This window comes from Pelodiscus sinensis, chromosome 6 (genome assembly GCF_049634645.1).
Source record: "Pelodiscus sinensis isolate JC-2024 chromosome 6, ASM4963464v1, whole genome shotgun sequence".
NCBI classification, from domain to species: domain Eukaryota; kingdom Metazoa; phylum Chordata; order Testudines; family Trionychidae; genus Pelodiscus; species Pelodiscus sinensis.
This window is the reverse complement of record NC_134716.1, coordinates 15,573,666-15,587,182: the sequence shown is the minus strand read 5'-3', so window position 1 is coordinate 15,587,182 and position 13,517 is coordinate 15,573,666. Positions and strand designations below refer to the sequence as shown.

Sequence of the window (13,517 nt, the reverse complement as noted above, 5' to 3'; positions counted from 1 at the left end):
AAAACGTTTAAAAGAATATTGCAAATGAAACTCTTCTATTATTGGAAAGTTATGAACCTTTGAGTGATTTATATTGTAACTGTGAAAGCAAAAGCATAGACCAAATGCTCTCCGAATTCATAGGCCAAAAATTAATATCCCTCTTGAACTATTTTGCTTATCCTTGCACTCTGAAATACCAGAAAGCAAAGACCTATTTCTCCACATAATCTGAAAATATATTTTGGGGAAAAAAAAAACAAAAACAAAACTCTACCAACTTGGCTATATAAATGGGCTGGTGTATTCCCTGAAATAACAGAAAACAAGGGGAGAGATGTCTGGCAGCACATAAAACTTGTTCCTTGGGTATGTCTGGCATAGTTAATTGCAATTAGCCTTTGTTAGATGATTGCTAATGACAAATGACTTGCTGAAAAACAGTGTGTGTTCATAATTCTGAGGGCTAAGATTTTTTAAGAAAGGGTGGGGTAAATTTTATAACAAGAATGTGTATAGGACAGGAGGATGGATACAAACAGGCATCTACACTGCGCCATTATTCCAGAAAAATACTGCAATTGCATTATTTCGAAAGAAAACTGAAATAACAGAGGACTTTTTCCCATGTTGATAAACCTCATTCCACAAGGAATAAGGCCTCTTCCCAAAAAGCTTTTTCATAAGAGGGTGTGTGTGGCCTCTCTACTGCTGCTATGTCAAAATAGCGCCTCACCAGGTCCATTCTAAAGTTATTCCTCCTGGGTGCCTCCTGGGGCTCTAAATCAAGACAGTGCAGAGGTCCCCAACGCGGTGCCTGCGGGCGCCATGGCGCTCGCCGGGCCATTTATGTGCGCCCATGGAGCAATCTGGGCTGGCCCCGCCCCTGGGCGTGCGGCAGGTGCCAGCCATGGGCGCATGGGCGGCCCCTGCCCCGGGGTCGCGGCACATGCAGGTGCCGGCTCCGGGCACGTGGTGCCTGAGCGGCCCCTGCCCAGAGTCGCAGCACATGCTGGTGCCAGCCCTGGCCCCGGGTGCGCAGCACATGCTGGTGACGGCCCTGGGCGCCCGGGCAGCCCCTGCCTGGGGTCACAGCACATGCTGGTGCTGGCCCCGGGCACATGGTGCATGCTTGGCCCTGCCCCCGGACGCGCGGCATGCGAATGGCCCTGCCCCCAGGCAGCCCCAAAACGTTGGGGACCACTGAGATAGTGCGTCCATATTACGGATGTTAAATGTTGAATAATTTACTAATCAAGTAGTCAATGGAAATTCCATTTACTAGTCCGTAGGGATTGCCACATTCCTCCTTTGACATATACAAGAGCCCCAGCTGAGCTGTGCGTTTTCAATGCTGGAAGAGCCACCCAGCTCTTACCACATTTAAGAGGCAGAGGTGCAGCAGGGTCCTGCACTGAATCTCTGCCTCTCCCCCTCCCCGCAAGGGAGAAGCAAGAGAAAGGGCGCACAGCCTCCCCCCCCCGCCCCAAGGCATCGCCTGGGAACTGCCAGGGAAGCACGAGCCCTTCCGCCCGCTTCTATGTAAAGGCCCCGCCCCTTCTGGGGCAACACACGAGCTCCTGGGAAATTTCTGAAGTTCACTCCCCTCCCCTTGAAAAATTATCTCCCACCCCTGGACTATCTCTCTGGGTAAGTCCGGCCTCGGGCTCCGGGAACCGACTGGCCTAGCCGAGGCCCCTCGCCGCCAAGCATCCCCGGCCACCCCGGCTCCACGCCGCTCTGCCCCCCGCCGCCAGGCACCCGCTCCAGCAGCGCCCCCGCCTGGCCAGCTACCTCCAAGAGGCTGTGACTAGACTCCGTGCTTCGCCGCTTCCCCTCAGTGCCGCCCGCGCCCGAGCCCCCCTCCAGGCCGCTGGACCGAGAGCGGCGCCGCTTCTTCTCCTTGGAGGACTTGCGGCCCGGCATGGGCCCGGCCTCGCTCGCGGCGGTTGGAGCCGCGCTCCGCCCCCACCAACGGTCACATGCCAGCCCCTGGCAGTCACAGACGGAACATTGTTCACGGCCCGCGCGCCACGGCGGCTAGTCCCGTCACCACCGCAACGGAGCAAACCTACTGGCCCGTGGTAACGTCAGAGCCGGGGCAGGTGGACTTCCGGCGCCTAGGGGTGGGGTGATTTCCGCGACAGCCGCTTCCGGTGCGGGATGCCTGAGGCTCCTTTCCTGTCGCTCAGCTGAGCGTGTCTGCGGCTCCCCGGCCAGGGCGTCTGGCCCAGGCTGCCCAGCGTTTCCCCAAAGCCTGCCGCTTCCTGGGGCTCCGGCCGGCCTTTCAGGGCTAGGCCCACGCTCGTTTTCCTAGGGGCCCGCAGCATCCGCGCCGTCCAGGGCAACGTGTCCTCGGGCGCAGGCGGCGTCAGGGAGTGTAGTACGTTAGGTAGGAAAGCCCATTCAAATAAAGGACAAGAAACCACGCGCCTCTGTAATTCAGTACGAAGTGGGGCTAATGAGCTTCTGTGGAAGCCCTGGCAGGCCAAAGGTCAGGGTAGAAGCCAGCATCCCTATGGCAGAGCTGGGGAACCTTTTTTGGGTTGGTGGTTGCTGAGCCACAGAAAAATCAGTCGGGGGCTGCCCACAAGTGAGAATTAAAAAAAAAAAAAAAAAAAAAAAAAACCCAACCCCATCCTCACTGATACGACCCCTGACTGAGGAGAAAGCCACCCCCATATTCTCCTCACAGAAGGATTGGGGGGGGGGGGGGGGGGAGGGCAGGCCAGTAGATTTTGTGTGCTCCAGGCTTGTAGTGTCTATTGAGGAGGGCCACTTTCAAGTCTGTAACTGTGTTTTGGGAGGTTAAAACATTCTCCTATAGTTTTTTTACATGATCATTCTTGGTGTTTGACGTGTGTTGATTTATTCTGTAGTGTAGAAACAGTTCATTTTGTCCAGTGTACATGGCAAAGGGGCATCGCTGGCACATTAGTAGATGTGAGGGTGAACTAGACTTTGATGGTCTGGCTGATGTGGCTATGTCCTATGATGGTGTCAGTAGGCTAGGTGTGTGGATTAAGTTGGCAAACAGGGTTTACTGCAGGTATTGGTTCCTGGTTTAGTATTTGTGTTGCGGGGTATGTTGTTGGTGGTATGTGTTTCAGGTTGCAGGACTGTCTGTAAGCAAGGACTGGCTTGCTTTCCAAACTCTGTGAGAACAAAGGCTGGTTATCTAGGATAGGTTGTAGATCAGGGATAGGCAAGATATGGCCCGAATCCGGTCTGCCAAGCCATTTGATCTGGACCATGATCACCTTGCCACACTCCTGCCACTGGGGCAATTGAGACCTGGGGGCAGGGCAGTGCCCAAAGTCATCTGCTAGTCAAAGCACCTGGCAGCACCCTCCCCCTGTCATGGGCATGCAGTGCCTAGAGGGAGCCACCAGCTGTTCAAAATGGCTGGCGGTTTCCTGCTAGGTGTTGTATGCCTCTAGCGGGGGAGGTTTGGCCAAGAGACTTCACATGCTCCCCTAGGTCCCAATTTGACCTGGGGATAGAGGAGTGCATGAAGTCTCCCCTGCCAGGGGCATGCGGTGCCTAGATTGAACTGCTTCTTCCACCTGAGGCCCTGCCCCCTTCCAGGGGCAAAGCCAGCCTGCAACCACTACTCACGATTCATGAAGTGGCTCTCCTGCAAAGATTATTGCCCACCCCCTTGTAAATCCTTGATAATGTCTTGGAGAGGTTTTAGCTGGGGGTTTTAGGTAATGGCCAATAGTATTCTGTTGCTTTCTTTGGTGGGTCTGTTCTTTAGAAGGTGACTTCTGGGTACATGCCTGGCTCTGTCAATGTTTTTTCATTTCCCCTGGTGGGTAATGTTTGATAGAAATCCAGTGTTTGTATCTAGCTGAGGGATTGAAGCAAATGGAGTTGTATCTGAAGGCTTGGCTGTAGATGAGTATTTCTTAAACGGTTCTGTGGCACACTGGTGTGCCGTGAGGCAGTTGGAGATGTGCCGGGGAGAACAACAGAATTCAAAATGGCTACCTTTAAAGGGGCAGGCAACTTTTTTTTTTTGCTCAATAACTACACTCCCTCCCACACGATCCTTCCCCCCAACCTTCCCCCCCCCCCACACCAAAAATCCTTGGTGTTCCTCATAAAAAAAATAGTTTGGCGTTCTTCAGTCTTAAAAAGTGTAAGAAACACTGCTGCAGACCATGGATCATGTGATGTGTTCTGGATGGAAGCTACAGGCACATAGGTAAGTATAGCAGTCAGGAGGATTCTGGTGTTTATGTAACCATCACTTATTTACACTGTAACCTGCAGGAGGTGGACCTCATTAGAGTGGTTCATGCTGAGTGTGGAAGTGGAAATAAAAATATGAAATACTAACATTAAAAATAACCGGGGGCAGGGTTAAGCAGGGGGAGGAAGGACAGGTAGAGTCCCATAGAGGGAAAGTGATAGGCCAAACCCCACCACAATGGGGAGTGTGGCCCAGGCTTTGGAGCTGAGTGTAGGGCAGGGGCACATAGTCCCAATTCCAAGCCTAGCCCCAGGTGCACAGTTCTTGCCACACCCACTGGGGTGCTGGAGGTAGGTGTATGGCCAGTTCTAGCTACAGCCATAGGGCAGGGGCACACAGCCCCAGCTCAAAGTCCAGCTGCAGGACAGGTACTGACAGCTGGAGCTGAAGTAGTCACGGAGGTGGGGTAAAGTCACTGAATCCACCACTAAATGTTTCCTTACTCATAGTATGCAGAAATGCACAGGATGAAACTGGATTGATTGCGCCAGCATCTGTAAACTGATGAGATGACATTAAATAGAGAGAGAAGCTCAATGACTTATATTTAGTGCAGCTCAATGCAGTTTTGGAGCCAATATGCAGTAGCGTTCTCAAAATATTTACAGAGAGCTTTACAGATTGTCTTAAATTATGTTTTATAAAAGAGATAGCACTTGTACTAGGCTACCTTCCAGGTTTGTGTGTCAGGCTTTTCCAGTCTTCCAACCTTAAATAGCATGCCTGAATGTTTTATCAAGCATGTGGTAAAGACTGGCATAGATTAGAGGTAAATATCTCAACACTTAGCACTACACAAGTCCTTTTCATTTTTAAAATCTCAGGAGGACACCATTATTCCTATTTTCTATTAGGGTTGTCTACTGACTATTCCCAGCATCCAAATGCTTTTCCCCTGCCCTTTTCCCAAGACCATGCCTCTGCCCCAACCTTCTCCAAGGATTTTTGGGCTCATTCTCTCCCATCCTCATTTACTTGCACTGGGATGGAGGGGGTGCAGGTTCCAGGAGAGGAATCAGGGCAGGAGCAAAGAGTCGGGGTATGGGAGGTGGTGAGGGATGCAAGCTCCAGGCAGCACTTACCCTGGACAGCTCCCAGAAGCAATCAGCATATCCAGCTCCTAGACTCAGAGGCAGCCAGGTGGCTCTATGCCCTTCCTGTCTCTGCAGGCACCACCCCCACAGCTCTGGTTGGCTGCAATTCCTGGGCAATGGGAGCTGCAGACACAATGTTCAGGGTGAGGTGTGGGGGCAATTTCAAGAGAGACCCACCCCCTTGGCCATCCCTGCACCTAAGAGCCAGACATGCCAGCTGTTTCTGGGAGTCTTGATTCCAGAGCAGGTAGGGCACCTGTCTTAGCCCTTCTGCACCACAGACCAGCCTTTGAGCCTATTAAAATCTCCTGGATTGCTTTCAATAGGCAATTGCTTTTCAATCTCCTGGATTGCTTTTCAATAGGTGATGGAGGCTAATTTTGGTAGACTCCCAGACAATCCAAAAAGATTTGCCACCATACAGAGAAAGTGAGATAGCTGTTAGGACTCAGATACCAAAGATATATAGACATTTAACTCTTATGAAGATCAATGTGAGCTATGCACCTACACACCTGAGAATCTGGGGATAAGCCACTATCAGGACTCACATGAAGTCAACTAGCAACTCACTACTGCTAGACCCAAATCTCTTGCCAGCATAGCATCTGGAGAGGAAGAGAGGCCAGATGGTTATGGGATTGGACTAGGATTTAAGAGACTCAGGCTACATCTACACAACAAGTTTTTGTGGCAAAAGATATATTGAGGGACTCATTTGCATGAGTCACGATCTCATTTGCTTATTTTGTGCCGATCCGTTTTTGCACCAAAACAAGCCGTGTGGACATTTTCTTTTTTCATAAAACCCTTTTTCTGCAAGATCGGTATACCTCTGTTTGGGAGCATAAGGATCTTGTGGGAAAAGGGGGTTTTGTGCAAAAAGAAAATGTCCACATTACTTGTTTTGGTGCAAAAATCCCTAGTGCAAAAACAGATTGGCACAAAATATGCAAATGAAATTGACTAATGCAAATGAGTTCCTCATTAGCATATTTTTGCCACCCACAGAGCCTATGCCTCTACCTCCCCTGCCCCCAAGGGAGACAGTGCAGGGGAGAACCTGCTTTTAAGCTGGCTCCCCTCAGCACCAGCTCCTGCTTCCCCCCTCTCTTGCTACCTCTCTGATAGAGGCAGCAAGGTGGGGAGAGTGTGTGTGTGTAGTCACATCACTTGTTGACTATCCATTAAGCTTATGCTCATTGGATAGTTGTCTAGTTGCTTACATCCCTCCTCATCCCTCTGGGCAACATGAACAACATTGTCAAAAGCTTTAACACCATGTGCTTCTGCAACTGCAGGGGAGAGCTGTAGATAGCACTCGTATCCCCATCCTGGGCCCCAACCACTGTGATTTGGACTACGTAAACAGGAAGGGGTACTTTTCAATGGGGCCGCAGGCCATTCTGGACCACAAGAACTGGTACGTGTACATCGTTGGCTGGTTGGGAAAGTCACACAATGCTTGCATCTTCAGGAGCTCCTGCCTGTTCCAGAAGATGCATGCTGGCATTTTTTTCCCTGACCTCACTGTGAAGGTCAGGGACATGGCAATGTAGCCTATCCCTTGCTGCCCTGGCTCATGAAGCCCTACACAAGCAGCCTGAACCACACCAAGTAGACCTTCAATCTGAGGCTGAGTAGGTGCCACATGGTGGTGGAGTGGGCATACAGCTGCTTGAAAGGGAGGTTCAGGAGTCTTCTCACCTCACTGGACCTCAACGAGCGAAACATCCCCTTTGTGGTGGCAGCCTGTTGTGTGAGCAACACAGCCTTTGCAAGAGCAAGGAGACTTTCCTGCAAGGATGGAGAGCAGAGGCTGAACATGTGACCAGGGCTTATGATCAGCCAGACATCAGTGCAATCAGGAGAATATATTAGGGAGCTGTGCACATCTAGGAGGCTGGGAGAGGGGTTTCAGCCAAGGCCACCTGTGAGACTCCCCCAGGCCTCTCCATAAGGAGGTCCAGTGTGCCTTTCCTCCCACACCACTCCCTTCCCCTACCCTCCAGGGTAAGTAACCCCCCCTCTTCCCACAAAAAGTTAAACGTTTTATTTGGGGGATATAAAATGGGAGAAACTGGGAGCGGAGAGTTGGGGAGGGGGGCTTAGGAATAGGGCTGAGATTGGCAGTGCCTACAGGTGGTTGGGAGGCTCTGGCTGCCCTCAAGGTCCCACTGCCGCATATTTGGGGGTTCCAGCACGCAGCTAAGAGAAGCAGGGGGCAGGGACTAGTGGCCCACTTTATGGATGAGGCCACACACTCCATCACCGAGCCTCGTGCTGCTTGACAACTGGTTCCAGGCAGCTGTCCACTGCTCCTGGTCAGCCCGGCCCTCCTCCTGGTCAGCAGCCTGCTCCTGGTGCTCGTTGTGGAGCCCCTGGACAAGAGCCTAGAGGCAGGTCACCTGCTCCCAAAGCAAGTGTTTGTGGGTTCTCTTCCTCCGGTGGACCCCGCAGAATCGGAAAAATAGCATCCGAGATGCTGGATACACCATGCTTGCAGCTGGCTCAGCTGTGAATAAAAGTAACAAGGGCAGTCAGCCTAGGAGACCCTGTGCATGAAGTCTATCTCTAACCTGAGCTGAAACCAGAGGTCTTGGTTCAGACAATGAAGATGTGCTTCAAACAAGGCCATCTGTTGCTTAGACAACGGGCACTTTCTTGCAGGGGCATGGATGTCCCAGGGAGTATCGCTACACCCACATCCCAGGTTCAAGCAGGCATGGGAAGGGGCCAGCCAGGAGCCTCTGGGCAGGAAGGGGAGGAGGGGCAGGGCGGCTCCGTCTCCTGCACACACAGGGTCTAGCACTGCCTCCTCGAGGAGAGGAGTGGGTGGTGGGGGAGGTGTGAGAGAGCAGCAGAGGGCGCTTGCCTGAGAGAGTGCTGCTGGGTCCCCTCTTCTTTCTCCCCCTGGCATGTTCCCATGCAGTGGATCAGTCCCCTCCACATTGCTGCACTTGACCAGTAGTAGATGCTGCCTGATTGCGGGCATGTGCAGCACTGCTGTGTGTTTCCATGACCCCATCCTCCTTAGCGGTGGCTTGTCATAAGGTGCCCCACCCCAAAGGCTAGAGTAAGGCATGTCTGTCCAGGAACCTTATGAGAAGGACTGAGGTGTTCCTGTATGAAAGCATCATGGGGCCAAGTGCTCTGGACTGGCATTCCATGTACACCCACAAGCCCAGGCTGTTGTGTAACCCCCCCCCCCGGCCACGCAAGGAGCATGCAGCTGGCCATCTGCCGTGTGTGTGAAAAATTATGTAACTCACCTTAAGTGCCTTCCATGAGTTCATCAGACATCCAAAAGACATTTTGGGAGAACCGGGACCATCTCCAGGCTGAGGAGCAGTTCCTTGCTTGCAGGCATGGTTGACTGATTGGCCTGTTCCTCCTCCTCCACAACCCCGCTCTTGTGGAGGTTGATACTGGGCATGTCCTGGGTGGTCTTGATGACAAGAGGGCATGTGTGTGACTGGCCCCCCTCCCAGGATAGCATCGAACTGGTCCCAATAGTGGCACAGATGCGTTGTCACCCCACACTGTCTGCTCTGTTCCCTGGGCTACTGTAGGCCTGCCTGAGCGCCTTGATTTTCATGCAGACCTGATTGAGGGTCTGCGTGTGTCCCTTTTTGGCCAGGGTGGCAGCCATCCAGCCATAGACATCGGTGTTTTGCCTTCTGGTGCAGAGATCATGGAGATTGGTTGTTTCTTCGCCATAGACCTCAATGAGATCCAGGATCTCTGCCTGGGGCAGCTGAGGGTGCTGGGAGCCGTGGGGGGCTCAGAAGGAGCACTGAGGTCAGCCATGGTCCTGTACTGCCGCAATGTTGCATGGGGCTGGCAAAAGTCTGCATATGCCATATGCTTGCAGCCTGTTTCTATAAAGACTCTGCAGGAGAAGGGGAGCAGTGGAAATGGCACATATGGCTAGAGTAGCCACAAGTGTAGCTGACAGAGGCCTCTGGAGGCTAATTATTTCAAAATAGCAGCAGCTGAGTGTTCACGCTCATGCTATTTCAAAATAAGCACTATTCCTCCTGGAAAGCAGGAGTACAGATATCGAAATAATGGACTTGGCAGTGTGGATGCTCTGCTAGTTATTTCAAAATAACTTCGTAGTACGGACCAGGGCAAAAGACATTTCCCGCGTCAAGAGCATCCTAGCACTGACATGCTGTAATAGACAATACCATCATCCACAGTTGCAGAAAGTGAAGAAAATTAAAATGGAAATTTAAATAGAACTTGGCCAGAATCCTGAGATTCAGTTGAATAATTACATGTCTAACATCAACTTTTACAAGTACCTATAACAGTCACATTTGATCAGAATCTTAAGTTTTGTATCTGCTGGCAAACAGCACATTCAACAGGTACAGTGTTTTGCAGCATCATGCTGAAATACCAATTTTCAGTGCTGATTCTAAAACTAATATGCATCAACAATTTCCTTTATTTCCCTTTTTTTCCTTCCAAGTACTGACCTGGTTTAATCCTGTTTACCTTGACAGATTTAATGAGTTCAGTGCTTAAGCCAGTATAGTTCATACCAGCATCTTATGTATCCCAGACAGTAAAACATAATTTACAATCAGTGCAAAAGTTTATTGGGTTGTTCCACTCATGACAGATTAGATCTTCATCAAGTTTGCAATTCACCCACAGCATATTTTCACTTATATTCAATCATGTAAAATATGGGGGAGAGAGGGAAAGCATTATTTCTCTATGTCATCCTAGGTGTTCAAATGCTAAAAAAGTTACAGAAGATTAAGGACAAACCTACAGCATTCACTTACTTTAGCTGGTTCTGATACAGAGGCATATTTTTTAATTTGAGAATCAACTCCCAGAGACTTGGCTAATTGCACAGCATTTGTATCATCACTGATTAGTGTCCCAAGAGCCACAAGTAATCTAAAAATGGCTTCAAGGTCTTGAACAACTTCCATGACTGTGCTGATTACAGACAAACATTGAGCTTTGCCCTCAATATTATTAACTTTATGTAAACAAACAGCATAGTTCAATGTCAATGTGGCCAATGCGATGTGAATGTTCTTATTGCCACACAATTTCACTTCTATTGCATGTGACATTAATGTGTCCCTCTGTTCCATCATGAGCCTCTGGCCTGCCTGGCTGACAAAACAATTGCAAAGAGTTCTAAGTGCCAGTAATTGGTTTGCTTGCTTTCCATTAGGGCTCAGAAATTTTAAGAGATGACCGCTGAATTGTATGCTATCCTTTTCACTGCAGAAATTTTCATTCACGCTGGGATGCTTGATACACAATCGAAGAATGTCTAATGCTGGAAAGACAATATCTAAGAGACAAGAAAAATATTTTAATGCATTACTCAGATACTACATTGTTTATGAGAACTCTAGAGAGTTTTCTTTAGAGGTGAAGATCTGTATTCCTGCTTTTGAAATGAGTGCTATAAAAAGAACAATTATGATTCAGATACATAACTACCTAAGCCACAAGTACTCAAATACTCAGAAATGTGTATCAACTAAAATTATGTACACAAGCTCAATTGTACAGTAGTTACAGAGGACTACCAGAGAAACTTTGCTGCTATGAGTACAGATTTAAAATACAGGTTTCGAAGATACTCCTAAATGTTCATGTCCAAAGAATTCAGTCTGACAACACGGAGTAGGGCAAATACTTCACATACAAAACAGCTGTTTCACAGGTGTTGTCAACTTTTTTCGACACAGCCCAAATCTAAAAGGGAACCTCCCATTTGAGATCTCAGTCTGTGACGACTAACACCACTGTTTACACGTAAAAGGAAAATACAGTGAAAGCTTTGTTATCCAGCACTTTGTTAACCAATTTTTCTGGTTAACCAAGGTGCCGGATAACTTGCCTTGCCCCCAGCGACAACACCGCTGTGTCAGATGGCTTGATGCCTCCAGCAACCTCCAACCGTTGCAGGGCTTCTAAAAGTGAGCACTGCCTGATATCATCAGGTGCCTCTTTTCCCTCAGCCTGCCTGAAGCTGCCAGGAGCCAGATCTACTGAAGGGCTCCCAGCCAGCTGGCCCACTTGTCCTCCTAAGCAACAGGCAGACACAACAAAAATATACTAAGTGAATGAAAGTGGTGTGTTGGAGAGGAGTGTTCTGTTTCCTCATTTCTCCAGGCTTTGTTATTTCTTTCTTTCTGGCACATAGTACTTCCCTAACTGGCATAATCAAAGACAACCTAACCCTTGGCTCTCAGAACAAACATTCTGAATATACTGAATGACCTGGCCTTCCCAAAGGGGCAGGTGTTGGTTGCCACAGTATGGGTGGAAGCTGAGCAATAAGCTTGAATATCCGACATTCAATTTACCAGAAACCCCATTTCCCAAGGGCTGGACAACAAAGCTTTCACTTAATTTAGTGTGTATTTGGCTGCCCACATTATGATGTATCTTATCCTTTCCAATTTTTTTCCAAATTGGATAGCATGCCATCAGCTTAAAACCCAGTCTGTATTTTTAAGACAAGCTAAAATATGAATAGTTTAAGGTACTACACCTGCCTCCTAGCTCACACAATTTGTGCCTACTGAACAGGGGCCTCCGTGGGCCGGATCTCCTGCCCTACCACTCCCCCATCCCCAGGCCAATCAAGTTCTGGGGACTGGGAAGTGTGCAGTATCCCTCACTCCACCAGGGACACATGGCAGGAGAGGAAACTGCACGCCCCTAGTGAGGTGGGGGAAACTTCGCATGCACCCTCTGCCACCAGGACAATCAAGGCCTGGGGTTGGGGGAGCACACAAAGTCTCTCGCTACTCATCCTGTTAGGAGGGAAACTGCATGCCCCTGGCAGGGCAAGGTGGGGAGCGAGAGATTTTGTGCGGTCCTCTGCCCCCAGGTCCTGATTGGCCTGTGGGCGGGGGGAATGCGCCAAGTTTCCTCCCCCCACCAGGGGCGTGTGGCACCAGAGAGAACTGTGCACCCAGGGCAGGGGAGCCAGAGACTATGTACGCTCCCCCACCCCTTCCCAGTGGCTGGGAGGAGCAGCATGGGGACAGGAGGTGAGGTGCCTCCCAAACTAAGGGGATAGCCTCCCTTCAGTCCCTCTCCCAATGCTGCACTTTTTCCTCTTTCTTTCTTGGCAGGGGAAGTGCACCCCCTGATAGGCCTAGGGGCTGAGGGAACATGGGACGTCTCCTCATATCACCAGGGGCGTGCAGCATCTAGAGTGCCAGGTGTGTCCCTGGCAGGACAAGGGCAAAGACTTCACATGTTTCTACACCCCCAGCCAATCAGGGTCTCCTGGACCTTCCACCCAAGGCCCCACCCTTCTGCCTGAGAACACACTTCTTCTGAGGCATCCCGCAACCACTTCTGAAATTCCAGAAGTGCCCCCCCCTTCAAAAATTATTACCCATCCCTGCTATAGAACCACTTAAACTCAGAAGACATACAAAGGAAAAAGACATTACATAAATCACGGGCAAACATGCAAGAGATTTTCTCCCCTCGTATGCTGTTAGGGTAATCTTTAGTGTTACTTGCAATGCTTCAACAGTTGGTGAAAGATTTCAGGCAGAAATATGACTTAGGTTGGCACAGTTCATTTAACTGTGATGTCAGCTATGGATCTCCATAGTAAATATCCTCAGTCTATCTATTCTGTTCCTTTGTTTCTCATGTAGAAATCTCCCTGTTCTCAAATCTCCTTTCCCTCAGACACTTTCCTGCATCCACACTCTCCTGAACAAGATGTCTAGCTACCTAGACTTCTTAGCACCTTGCTGCCCACTTCCATCTTTCCCTGGACAGTATTTCCATTAATAGATGCTGTTCTTTTCCTTATTAGCAGCAGAACTTTTCAGCTGGACTTGTCCTCCTCCTCACAGGCAGTGGTTTTTATGGCATCCAGGCTCTTTGGAATATAAAAGTACTGATTTCTCACATCTCTCTGTAGGCCATTGTTTGGTTAACTGCTACGTTTCAGAAATATTAGACTTTTTTACATTAGGTAAAACATTCATATTAAAATTTCTTAAATGTGTTTTGTTTAAAATTAATTTTCTACACAAAACTGCAGCTTGATATATGGTTAATTTTAAATTCAGTTTCTTCTGAGTGTACTAAACACTGTGCACTCAATGACTCCCACAGGCTATAAATCTCAACCTGCCTACAGAGCCACATTTCTCAACTGCAGA

The 13,517-nt window shown here is 49.4% G+C and overlaps 2 protein-coding genes across 2 annotated transcripts in view; both read right to left on the bottom strand.

Annotated features, from left to right (window-relative positions):
- The window catches only part of CAAP1 (caspase activity and apoptosis inhibitor 1), a 34,632-nt gene extending 32,242 nt beyond the window's left edge, over positions 1-2,390 (bottom strand). The window contains exon 1 of the mRNA XM_075931466.1: positions 1,774-2,390. Coding sequence (XP_075787581.1) covers positions 1,774-1,905 — 132 coding nt within the window. The 5' untranslated portion in view covers positions 1,906-2,390. The remainder of the gene's footprint in view (positions 1-1,773) is intronic.
- A 7,528-nt stretch (positions 2,391-9,918) lies between these two features.
- PLAA (phospholipase A2 activating protein) overlaps positions 9,919-13,517 on the bottom strand; it is a 40,956-nt gene continuing 37,357 nt past the window's right edge. Inside the window, exon 14 of the mRNA XM_075931461.1 lies at positions 9,919-10,660. Within this exon, the coding sequence (XP_075787576.1) occupies positions 10,095-10,660 (566 nt within the window). The 3' untranslated portion in view covers positions 9,919-10,094. The remainder of the gene's footprint in view (positions 10,661-13,517) is intronic.